Raw genomic sequence first — 12,870 nt, 5'->3', positions numbered from 1 at the left:
CGGTTTTGGAATCTGGTATATGGGGGCGTACTAAGCCCAATGTGGAGGAAATCCCGAGCAAATTGATTAAGTTTTAGCGTCCCATGGCTTATGTTCTCCCATGCACATATTTGTGAAAGTGTTTGTAATAATTGAGATTGCAATTGAGTCATTGTATTCTAAAAAAAATTTGTGTATGGCTGAATTTCAATTGTATGTATATGGTGTCGAGTTAAATGCAAGCTCGAATTGTCTTAGTGAATGGAAATGGTTATGGGAATGGCATGAGGTGTTTATGATCCTTTAATTCTACTATAAATTGTTTCGAAGAGAGTTGTATGAGTGAGATGTGAATTTAAGGTTTACACTTCTGTTTGTAAAATTTTAAAATCGCCGCGTGAATATTGCTCTCGATGATCAATGGAAGAGTGATGCAACTGCAGGAGTCAAATCTGATCCATAAATTTCCAGTTCCAATCCACCATGTACGATAGGCTCTTGGATTTCATGATATATACATAATGGGTAGCATGAGGCTCTCTCTCATGCAATCACTCTTTTTTTTTTTTTTTTTAGAGAAATTCAGTGCTTGTATTAATCAGAAGCTAAAAAGAGATTATACTATCCGAAGTTAAAAAGGACGTAAGGGTCCACTTTTTGCAAGATGATCGGCTAGCACATTTGCCTCACGAAAAACATGCACAAACGAAGTATCGAGAGTCCTAGACAAATCCCAGATTTGCAGCAAGGTAGACCTAAGCTTCCAGGGGGTTTTATGAGTTACATTACACCAGTTAATAACGTTCAGTGAATCCCCCTCCACAATACAGAGCTGACCCAATTGCTTTTCAGTGAAGATCTTTAAGCCATGAAGAAGGCTTTGCATCTTCGCATAGTAGGCCGTTTTGTCCCCAAAGGGCCTTGCATAAGAAAACACCACCGTACCATTCCAATCTCTTGGAACACCTCCAATGCCAGTCGGACCAGGATTTCCAAAAGAACTTCCATCAAAATTTAGTTTAAAAGTTCCCTCCAAAGGGGTCACCCATCTACCCTGCAGCCTACTTTGAAGACATCTAGACGGAAGAGGATTGATAAGTTCCTCTTGAAATCAACTTCCAACTTATCGGACTGATCCTTCGACACAAAGCAGAAGAGCCACAGCCCACGAAGAATATTGTCCAACACCTTCACAAAAAGTAGGTTGACACCATCGAATACCCTACGGTTCTTTTCCTTCCAAACTTCCCAAAGTATTAGGCCTCTCACCATCTGCCATAAGATCAAGCCAGCCTTGGGCAGGGGAGCCGACAAATTTGAGATGATCCCAAGAACTTCAACGGGCATCATCATGGCAAGACCAAGTTCATCAAAAAAACCAGCACCAAATTCTAAAAGTGAAAGGGCAATGAAGAAAGAGGTGTGGCTCTGTTTCAGCATCCAGTTTATACAGTAAGCACACATTAGGAGACACCTTACCTCTCTTGATAAGGTTGTCAAAAGTGATAACCTTATTTTGCACTACAAGCCATAAGAAAGCTTGTACCTTTAAAGGCAAAGGCCATTTCCAAATTGGGGCAATATAAGGCATCAACCATCTCCATCGCTCATGGAACAAGAGATTATATATGGACTTAACTGAGTACTGTCCATCGAACTGAATCTCCCAAATGACTGCGTCAGAGGCATTTTGTGAAACATAGACCTCATGGAGAAGGGAAAGCATCCTAACGAATTCTTGAAAAATAGCATCGGGAATCCTACTATAGGGGAGAGAAATGTCCCAACTCACCTCGCAGCCCCTGCGTACAATCACATCAGCCACGGTACCATTGGGGTTAACCATACGTCGAAAACAGCAGGAAAGAGAAGTTTCAAAGGTACATCTCCAACCCACTTGTAGTGCCAGAAAGAGATACTGCAACCATCACCTAGGCACCACCGGACATCCTTGTGAATCAACGCCGTACACGAATGAATGTGCCTCCAAAGAGAAGACATCACATGTGTACCACTTCTACCTCCTACCCACATCTAAAATCTATCAATCCCATATTTTGGGGTAACAACTTCATACCACAATTGGTCTTTAAGGACCAAGGTTCTCCACCACCACTTAGACATAAGTGCTTGGTTAACCAAAGTAACTCACCTTAAGCCTAGTCCACCTTCCATCCTAGGGGTACACACCTATCCCATCGCAAGAGGTGAAATTTTTTAGAATTGTCGAAAGAGCCCCACAAGAAGTTTCTCATCATAGTTTCAATATTCTTGGCCACCTTATGAAGAATCTGCAGCAAGGACATTTGATAGATCGGTAAATTCGAGAAACAAGCTTTTATCAAGGTGATCTTACCTCCAAAAAAGAGGCATTTATACTTCCATAAATCTAATTTAACTTGAATTGTTTGGATTACTTTATCCCAAACAGTCATAGGTAACCTCACAACTGAAATTGACAGCCCCAAGTACAAGATAGGGAAGTTCTCTACTTTACACCCCAAGGTAGTTGCTTTTAGGGCCAATAAAGAGTCATCACAGTTAATACCAACTATAGCCGACTTCACGTAATTGACCTTAAGCCCGAAATGTTCAAAAAGCTGGCAACACTAGCCACCTGCTCAATCTTAACTTCACAAAAGAGCGAAGTGTCATCAACATACTGCAGCTACAAGACAAGGGCCATCATTGGGCACTTGAAAGCCCCGAAAGTGTCCCTCTCATGCAATCACTCTTATTTTGGATTTCTTACACCAAAAAATCAGTTCGTGAACACGGAGGTTCAGGTTGAGTTTCCTGAAAATTTGATGGCTGGAAACCATAAGCATTTTCCTGTAGATGAATATGGGTTCAAGGCTTCGGGTGGATCTACTCAATATATGTTATTCTCTACCCTGCCTTTCAAGGTAAATTTCACTTCGTATTATCTAAGTAAAAAGAAAATGACATATGCCTTAACCCTCTCTCCCCTGCTTTTTTGAAAAAAGGAAATTTTCATTTCCCCTCATATAAGTAAAAATAAAATGATAACATGTCGTAACCCTTATTTCTCAATAATCCAAATCATCATAATTACTGATAACCATATAATTACTTATAACCACTCGATGTAAAATCTAATAACTTGGGTGTGTCACTTTTAGAATTTCCTTTTAAACTTTGAGCTTGGTCAATGGAAATGCAGCCACCAATTTCACATCCGATGATCAAGATTAACTGTGACGACACCTTATACCAAAGATAAATGGTCTCATTGCATACTTCTCCCAATTATAAATGCATTCAAGCAAGGAGTAAGTGGCGTGACTTCCACATTTGGCGTGACTTCCACATTCAAATTTTGATCTTCTAGCTAGAAAGTTGAACTCTTCAAGATTTGACACCAAATTCTTAGCTACAAATCCATCCACCGTGGGGTTTTGTCATAATAGAGAACACATCAATTTTCAATTATTTTTCCCCATGGTTCATGACGGCACCTTTATATATCTTTAAGTTGATAATAATCACTTGGCAACTTATCAAGAATTTATATATACATAAAAGAAAAAGTGACTTATCCAGAAAGAAAAAAGAAATCAGAAATCCACAAAATTTCTATTAGGAATCGACGCATAGTCTTCGAGTGACAACAAGAGAAGACAAAATACACGCTCATTTAGGTGCTTTCGGGAAATGAAGTTTGATAAGCATTGGAAGCTCAGATAGCTCAACCAGACGTTTACCCAACAAAATACTCTTCAGCTTGGCATCACATCTAACAATGTTTCTATTGCTCGGATCCTGCACAACCACCACCACCACCATAGATAAACAAACATTCCATCAAAAAGCTGCAGTTTTGACCAGAATGAAAATGGCATAAAATGGAATCCTCATGCATAACATATAATGATTTACACCAAAAAAAAAAGGGCAAAAAGAATGCAGATACAATGATAAATTAGAGAAAGAATTGAGGAAATAATCAGCAACATTTTCAGGACCACGCATCCTGCAATGTAAATATGTTGACTTACGGCCTTAGATTCCAATGTAACATGTAGAAACGTGGTATAATCAAAACCAATTGGTTTCAGTTTACATTTTTAAACTGCATAGTCTTGCTTGTCAGAGGACATTTTTAGGACAATCCAAAATGGCCTGCAAGCTTCACTGAGGACTCCTCATGGAGGCTAAAGCACGGCAGAAAGGAATGTACGAATACAAGAATAGTTTTAAGACATGTCAAGTAGGCCTAGTTTAAGTCCAATGAACCAAAACATAAAACATTTAGGACAACTCAGCATGACAGACACATATGCACATGGCTCCTAACATTAGGGGCAAACACCCTTCATGACTAATGAACATTGTTCAAAAAAATGGATCGCCCAGCGCCTAGGCGATAAAACTGGGCGATCAGTCCCTGGGCGGTACGAAACCCACCTAGGCGGCCATCTAGCGGCCAGCCCTGGGCGGCCGCCCAAGGCTTGTGCCCCGCCTAGAGACAGAAAAAATGAATTTTTTTTTTTTTTCGTTTTGTTATTTTGAAATATTTAAAGGTTAAGAATGATGGCTTTTAGGTTCATTTGAACCCTAAATCCACAAGAAGCCCTTTTAGAAAGACAAAACCTCAAAATAACTACATTTCATTGGATCGATCATCAAATCGTCGAAGTGTTTCTCAAAGTTTGGAGTTCAAGCAACCAAAGTAAGTTGATTTTTTAGATTGCTTGCTTTATTTTGAAATGTTTTCTTCAGGAGTTAGTCGAAGTGGAGATCCAGGTTGAAAATATAGATACAACCCGAATCCAAATGACAAAAATTGCATTAGATACAATTTTTGTGAAAAATATACAAAATGTGGCGTAAACCGGTTTAAGAAACATCTTGCCGATATTAAGGGGAATGTTGCCCCTTGTAAAAATGTTCCTAAAGCTGTCAGACAGGAGATTAAGCAATTTTTAAGTCATGTAAAACAAAAACAAGAACAAAATCCTTATCATAGATCTATTTCTGCTACTCCTAGAAAAAATGATCCGGGTTGAAAGCATAGATATAACCCAAAACCAAATGATAAAAATTGTACAAGGTGTAATTTTTGTGAAAAAGATACCAATGGTAGGAGCCGATTCAAAAAACACCTTGCTGGTGTTAGAGGTAAAATTGCTTCTTGTACAAAGGTTCCTAAAGCAGTTTGAGATGAGATTAGACATCTTTTGAATTTTGAAGAACCAAAAAAGGATGAAAATAAGCCTTGTTCTATGGAAGTATCTTCTCCAGCTTCTAGTCGTCGAAGTGGTGATCCAGGTTGGAAGTATGGTTATATCCCGAATCCAAGTGATAAAAATCGTATTAAATGTATGTAGAAATGATACTAATAGGGGCATTTACAGGTTTAAAAAACACCTTGCCGGTTGCCCTGTGTAAAAAAGTTCTTGAGGCTACCAAGGATAAAATTATACAATATTTGAGTTCAGAGAAGCACAAAAAGAAGGGTACAGCAGCCAAGACTCCTAGTGCCTCATCTGCACAGACTACACATACTAGTAAGAGGAAGGTAGAAGAGGAAGAGGAAGAGGAAGAGGCAGATTCAGAAGAAACAGTGGAGGATGAGCGTCATATTGAAGAGGGAGATAACTCTGATGATGACGGCCTCGACTCTGATGCATATGATGAGGCTTGTTATTGATATTCCTTTTGATGATGATGATGAAGATGATGATTGAAGACTCTTGCCTCTTGGTGTTGTGTGTTGAGTGTTGAGTCTGTTGACTGTTGTGTAACTTGTGTTGAGTCATGAATGTTGACTTTTGTTAGGCTGTATATTTTCTAAATTTCTGTATATTTTTTTATGTTGGGTGTTGACTTTTATATCACTTGTATGATTTTACAGTTTACTGCTTTAACAATATGGACTTTTATATCACTTGTATTTTTTATTTTTTTTATTTTTTTTTTCAAGTTGGATTGTTGAAATATGGCATATTGAGATTTTTCTTTTTTTTCAACTGGGCTGCCTAGGACCTGCCTAGCACTTTTTGATACACTGCTAATGAATCTAACTTTCTTTTTTTTTTGATAAGTCAGTGGGGGAGAAGACCCCCTACCAAATTTTCATTAATAAAAAAGCAGAGAAAAACAATTAAGATACAACCTTATGGTAGGGCACTTGCGTCAGATCATGTAAGAAAAGAGATGAAAGAAATCTGATGGTCTATGGCGCCACACAGTAGCACCGGGGCCAATAGCTGCCCTCTTAACTAGGGCATCAGCAACCATATTAGCCTCACGAAAGACATGTGTGACGGACCATCGATGCTACGACAGTCTGGTGCAACAATTGTTTGCAATCGTCTTTAGTCTCCATGGAGCATTGCATCGATTCTGACTGACATTCACAAGCAAGGCCGAGTCACTTTCAATCTCGATTGGAAAGCAACTACTTTGAATAACCAATTGAACTCCTTCCTCAAATGCCAAGAATTTTGCATGATTATTAAAAGCAAAACCAAAATGCTCTACAAAAGCAGCAATAAAACCACCCGCATCTAGACCTGGATTTCTCAAAGAAGCACCATCAATAGAGTCATGAGTCTCAGGAAAAGACCACGGTACCAAAGTAAAGGGCTAGCCCTCTGTTGCTGCCAAGTTATCCGAAGGTTACCAATGATGGCCTTTTATGATAAATGAAAAAACCACTTCTTAATTTTTGCTAGTGCCTGAACATGCAGGGTAATTCTTTCACAATATGCTCTCTCCTAGTGGGTCTTGACTCAAAAACTCTTCTGTTGCGCTCTTCCCATAGAAACCAAATAGCAGTAAAAAAGATGGAAGACCAAATATTACGAAGTCCATGTGATTTAAACCTGAAAAGTAACCATCACCTAAGTAAATCAAGGATAGAGGTACGAAGGACACTTTTTTCCACATCTCCAAGCGCGTGATCTCCATACACCCTCCGCAAAGGCACATTGGAATAATAGATAAAGATTGTCATCATGGTTACTACAAAAGGGACAGAAAGAGTCCAGTTGCATGCCTCGTTGCTGTAGTAAGAATGAAGTGGGTAATCGATTATGCAAGGCCAGCCATGAAAACCATTTCGCCCTTGGGTGGCATTTGGAGGACCAAAGTGCAGGAACGATAGGCTGTGATGAACCTTGATGCCTAATAAAATCCCATGCCCTTTTAATAGAGAATGATCCATCAGCAGAATGAATCCAGATCAGTGAATCCTTCTTGGGCTGTAGAGGAAGAGTATAATTCTCAATTTCTCTCCATATATTCCTCAAAGAATCAGATGCGACAGAAACCAAGCTTGAGGAACTCCTCTGGTAAACTCTGAAACCCTCCTCCCTACAGCAGCCCCCAAATATTCCTTAATGTTATCATCGTGGAGATCTGAAAGTGGCTGACCTGCTAACCATGGGTCCATCCAGCAATCCACCATCTAACCATTACCAATATTCCACTGTACATTGCCTCTCAAATGAAATAAGCCAAGTAAAATCCCCTTCCATGCATGAGAACATCCTCTTCTGCCTTTAGCCTCCCAAATAAAGGAATTTCTAAAATATCGATGTTTGAAGAACCGTGTCAACAACGAGGATGGAGTTTCCAAAATCCGCCATGCTAACTTCATCATTCCTGTGATATTGAAATCCGCCATATCTCTTACCCCAAGATCTCCTTCAGCCATAGGGAGGCACACCGTTTTCTATTTTATAAGATGAACACTTTTTTTTTCTTCTTCCCCAACCCATAAGAAGTTTCTCCGTAGTCTCTCTATCATATTACATGTTTTCTTCGGAAGAATGAAGGATAATAACCAGAAAACCGATGACGCCCCCAGTACAGACTTAAGCAACTGAAGTCGACCGGTATATGAGAGGCATAAAGGCCGCCAAGACCCAATCTTATTGAACACCTTACCCACCAGACTATGACAATAATTGTGCCTCAGATGTCCACGACATAATGGTAGGCCCAAATAGCAGACAGGAAGAGACCCTTCAACAAACTTTAACTCCCTCAGAATTCTCGCTCGTCCTCCCCGTGGTGCACCAAAGAAAAAGACCTTGCTTTTAGATGAGTTCAGAATCTGACCAGTACTCCTCTCAAACTTATGAATAAGTTCACGCATAGCTGTGGCAATAGAGATGGATGCCTCATAGAAAATAAGCCCATTATCAGCATAAAAGAGATGAGAGGCCCCATAGTCACACCCTGAAGGAAATGCCCTGGGAACCATGCCTTGCAACATAATACAATCAAGCTATTTGCTAAAACGATCCATGACCAGCAAAAAAAGATTAGGAGATAGAGGATCCCCTTGCCTCAAACCTCTCTTACCTTTAAAAAAACCTTTAGGTGAGTCATTCCTCGGGACAGAGAAAGAAGTAGTGGAATACACATGTGAACCCAAGAAACAAATAACTCTCGAAAACCCAAAGCATGCATCCTACCCACTATAAAATCCTAGGATACTGTCATATGTATTGCTCAAATCGATTTGCAGACACATTTTAGTCCGATCTGAGTTCCTATGCTAAAGAGACATAAGTTTGTTTGCCATGACAATATTATCTGTGATAAGCCTACCTTTCAAAAATGCAGCCAGCCTAAGGTCAATAAAATCAGCAAGAACTACTCATAGGTGGTTAGAAATTATTTTGCTGATGATTTTGTATAAGACATTACACAACCCTTTAGGTCGAAAGTCTTTCATCAGTCTTTCATCACCCTAGGTGCATCCACTTTAGGAATCAAACAAATAAAGGTGGAATTGATTTGCTTGAGGAGCTTACCCTTGGTGAAGAAATCTTTAACGGCCAGAAAAAGATCCTTTTTAATGACTTCCCATCCAAACTTGTAGAATTCCACTGAAAAGCCATCTGGTATTGGAGCACTTTTATTTTTCATATCCCAAATGCATGCTTTAATCTCCTCCATAGATACTGCATCCACTAGTTTGTCCTTCTGAGAAGAATTGAGATGGAATGGCGGCAAGACCTGATCAACCATGTGACGGTCAATATTGCACTCCTGAGCCAATAAGTCTTTGAAATAGCCAAGCATATGATTTTCAATGTCATCCTCAGTAGACAAGAGATTCACATACTGATCTTTCAAAAAGATAATTTTATCAGTCCTCCTTCTGACCACAGTCGATAAGTGAAATATTTGGTGTTGGCGTCCCCCTCTTTTAACCAGTTTTGTTTTGATTTTTGCCTCCAAAATCTTTCTTCATTAGCCAGAAGAGTTTGCAATTTCAGAGTATACTCTTTTTCTGAGTTTGCAATGTCTCATTGGAAGGATCCATGTGTAGACTATCATGCAAAGATGATAGTTGGTGTCGAACTATAGCAATGGATTCCCCAACAAAGCAAAACACCTCCTTGTTCCACAACCATATGTCAGCCTTGAGCCTCTTAAGTTTAGCCACAATGCGATACATGGGAGTACCCCCCCACTTGGCCTCGCCACGAATTACAAATAACATCTAGAAAACCTTGATGCTGCTCCCACATAGAGAAGTACTTAAAAGGTTTGGGCCCTACTGGACCCAGATCAGAAATAGAGACAAGGGACAGTGATCTGAGGTAACTTTAGGGTGTAACTGGACTTTGGATTCATGGAAGGCCAAAATCCAATCAATAGTTGCTAATGCGCGGTCCAACCTTCTTCGAATGCATCTTCTGCTCAACTGGTTATTAGACCAGGAGAACCATCCTCTGACTACACCAAGATCGGCAAGAGCACAATCTGTCATTACTTGAGCAAAATCGCCTGAGTCTATTGATAGAGAACTGCTCCCCCCCACTAATTTAGAAGGATCCAATAGCGTATTAAAATCCCCCAATACCAGCCAAGTAAGAGCAATAGTTGCTCCTAAGGTCCTCATATGGTCCCATAGCAAGGCCCTTTGGGACACATAATTAAAGGCATATACTCCTGAAATCATTGAAATGTTTCCATTACAGATACGGGTAGCCTCCATAGTAATCATTTGATCATTTACATCGATCAGTTTGATTGAGTAAATTAGAGGATTCCAAAGGACTAAAATTCTGGATCTACCCTCAATCTCATTAGCAATAAAGTTATTATAGACTCCCAACTTTTTTGACCAACCACGGCTCAGCTCCAAGTTTAGTTCTAATAAGAAAATAAGACCAAGATTATGTTGTCCTTTTAAAACCCCAATATCCGATACTCTGCCCCAGCCCTAAAGGCCCATGACATTCCAAGCAGCCATAGACAAATAAAATCAAAGGTTTGGACGTTTGGTAAGTGGAACCTTACCTTCAGGAGCTGTAAGAGTAGGTTGAGCCTTATGGGGTAACCCCATTTTGTCACCAATAGAAGCTGGAGTTAATCCTTTTGTATTACCTGTACCTGATGAAGAATGGCCCCTCTTGTCACCAGAAGCTGCCAAACAAGCTTTTAATTGCGACCTAGTTCGAGCTTGAGGAAGCCTCTCACTATTCGCATGATCCTGCACTCGTTTACTAGAAACATCCACCTTATGGGCTATGTGCTTAGGGTTGTGATCACCAACAATATTCCCCATGCCATCCTCTAGCGTGTCCCCCTGTGGCCCAATCACATCGTTACCATAACCAAGGGTTTTCGGATTGTTACTAAGCAAGTGATCCAAACAGCCCTCAACATCATACTCCTCCCCATCATTCTCTACGACGTCAGTGACGTTAACCTTCTTAGGACTATGCTCACATATCTTCTTAGAATGAGCAACATGTTTATCATCAGCCTGTTTGTCCAGAGACAATAACGAGGAGTCGCCATCCTCAACAGGTGCCGTCCCAATCAATGATGATAGAACCGCGACCTCTCCAGACACACCAATACTATCAACATGAGTCATAGTTGTCACCTCATACTCCTGTTGCATATACGAATCGCCCATCCGAATGCAAGTGTCGACTGTATTTTGTTCAGAAGAGCTAACTGCCTGCTCAATAAGAGAACCCTCGTTAACCTCATGGACATTAGCTAGAATTGCAAAAGCATTAGAAATGGTATCCTTCGGATCCACTCTGTTGTTCGCAAGAGACACAACAGCATTATTCTTCTCTGACAAAGTGGGAAGGGTTGGAAGAGCAACAGTGCTTTCCTTCCCCTTCCTTTTCTGTCTCCCTTTGACTACCTTCCAGTCTTCTTCCCCTGAGGGTAATTTAACAGTAGTATCACCATTGGGAACAGTTGTTGCGCTGGCCTGGATGGAAACCTTTGCACTTAAGCCTGCTCGACATAATTGAGACACTTGGAACAATTCGAGGGTATGAACTCATAGACTATCTCTTGCCTATACTCCTTCCCAAAAGAGTCCAACCAAACTTCAGTCGAACAAATGGTATCTAGATCCAATGCAACACACACCATTGGCGCAGCCCTTGATCTTAGTTTTGTCGGTTTGTCCATGAACATGAGTTTTCCAACATTGGAGGCAATACATAAAAGAATTTATGGTTCCCAATATACCAATGATAACCTTGACAATTTGATCCAAACTAGTACAGTATGGTGAGTATGCCTAGAGGGTTGAACTGAAGGATCCCATTCTTGAAGCACCAAACATTTTTTGTTGATAAACCAAGGTCCCCCCTTACAGGCAACCTCCATATACTTCAACATCCTACTCAAGCCTCCACATCTTCTTTAACATCTCTTTCATATCAGGTCGGCGGCCCAAGAAGTATCCCAATAGACAGTTTTCCCACCGGCTCCAACATGAATCCATCACCTTTTTATCCATTTTGACAAATTTGTTACCATTAATAATTTCAGTAGGTGAAGTATCAATCTCCTCAAAGTAAAACACTCCATTTTGGACACCCTTGGCACCAAATAACAGGTATGAGGACCTACCCGAGCCCCAACAGCTGTTAGCTAAATTATCACGCTTGTTCTTTGGAACCCGAGGTAGATCCTAGGTCGTTCTTACTACCCAAAACAATTTCCAAGGAGTAGCAACCACCTCCTTGCGTTGGCTAGAAACACCCATCAAGAGAGGAGAGGCCTCCCTTACAGGACTCCTAATGACCCCATCAAGAAAAACAGTAGTAGTTCTCGAGGCAGGACCCATACGAGGATTTTCAAAGCCAAAATCTTGAAGAAAATGATCGCAAGGGGTACAACTGCGAACACCCAAACCTTCCCAAAGTGGGCAGCTTCACAATCATCTTCTGCAGACAAAAGATTGTGACCCATTACATTAACTTTCACTATACTATCATCAGCTATCACACGAAAGGCAGCACCATTATACTCCTTTGAATTGTTCTTCTTCGCAGGCATCTTGCCAAAACCAGACCAAGAAACCACACGATTCGCAGCATGAGAATCTGGCTTCGAAGCTAGCATCAGAGACTATAGACCCAGATTCATCTCTACTAATGTGTCTTTGATAAGAAATGATAGGATCATGACCAGATCCATCCCCATCACTACCGAGATGATGGCCACCATCAGAAATATGAGCAGATTTGGTTCTATCCTCGAGGGGCTCATCACCACCAAAACAAAAAGCAGTACTACTTCTGCATAGAGGAGAAAGAAGCTCTTGAAGATCAGCAGGTCCATCAAAACATACACGATCTCGCTCCTCGCAGATCTGGTGGCTCTCGCGTGGCTCTCGCAGATCTGGAGTCAGTCGCTGGTGGCAGGTGGCTCGCAGGAATGGCTCTCGCAGATATGGTCGATATTGGACCCAACTCTGGTAGCTCTCGCTGGTGGCTCTCGCAGACCTACTTCATGAATGAAAACTCGATTTAGGGTTTCATGTCCACCGTAAAAAAAATGAAAGTTATTCATTAACGCGACGAATCTAACTTTCTACAGTCAATATACTGCGCCACAGTTCAAATAACTCTGCATAACTCC

General features: G+C 40.7%; 1 protein-coding gene across 2 annotated transcripts in view; it reads right to left on the bottom strand.

Annotated features, from left to right (window-relative positions):
* Positions 1–3,422: 3,422 nt before the first annotated feature.
* Positions 3,423–12,870, bottom strand: part of LOC105421868 (SWIB/MDM2 domain superfamily protein) — a 36,787-nt gene continuing 27,339 nt past the window's right edge. For both annotated transcript variants that reach the window (XM_011630872.3, XM_011630871.3), the window contains exon 3: positions 3,423–3,762. In XM_011630872.3, coding sequence (XP_011629174.1) covers positions 3,634–3,762 — 129 coding nt within the window. In that variant the 3' untranslated portion in view covers positions 3,423–3,633. The remainder of the gene's footprint in view (positions 3,763–12,870) is intronic.

The sequence above is a fragment of the Amborella trichopoda genome, chromosome 10 (genome assembly GCF_054954075.1).
Source record: "Amborella trichopoda isolate Santa Cruz 75 chromosome 10, AtrichopodaSantaCruz75HAP2 v2.0, whole genome shotgun sequence".
Classification (NCBI taxonomy): Eukaryota; Viridiplantae; Streptophyta; class Magnoliopsida; order Amborellales; family Amborellaceae; genus Amborella; species Amborella trichopoda.
The sequence above is the reverse complement of the archived record's forward strand: the minus strand, read 5'-3'. Positions and strand labels throughout refer to the sequence as shown.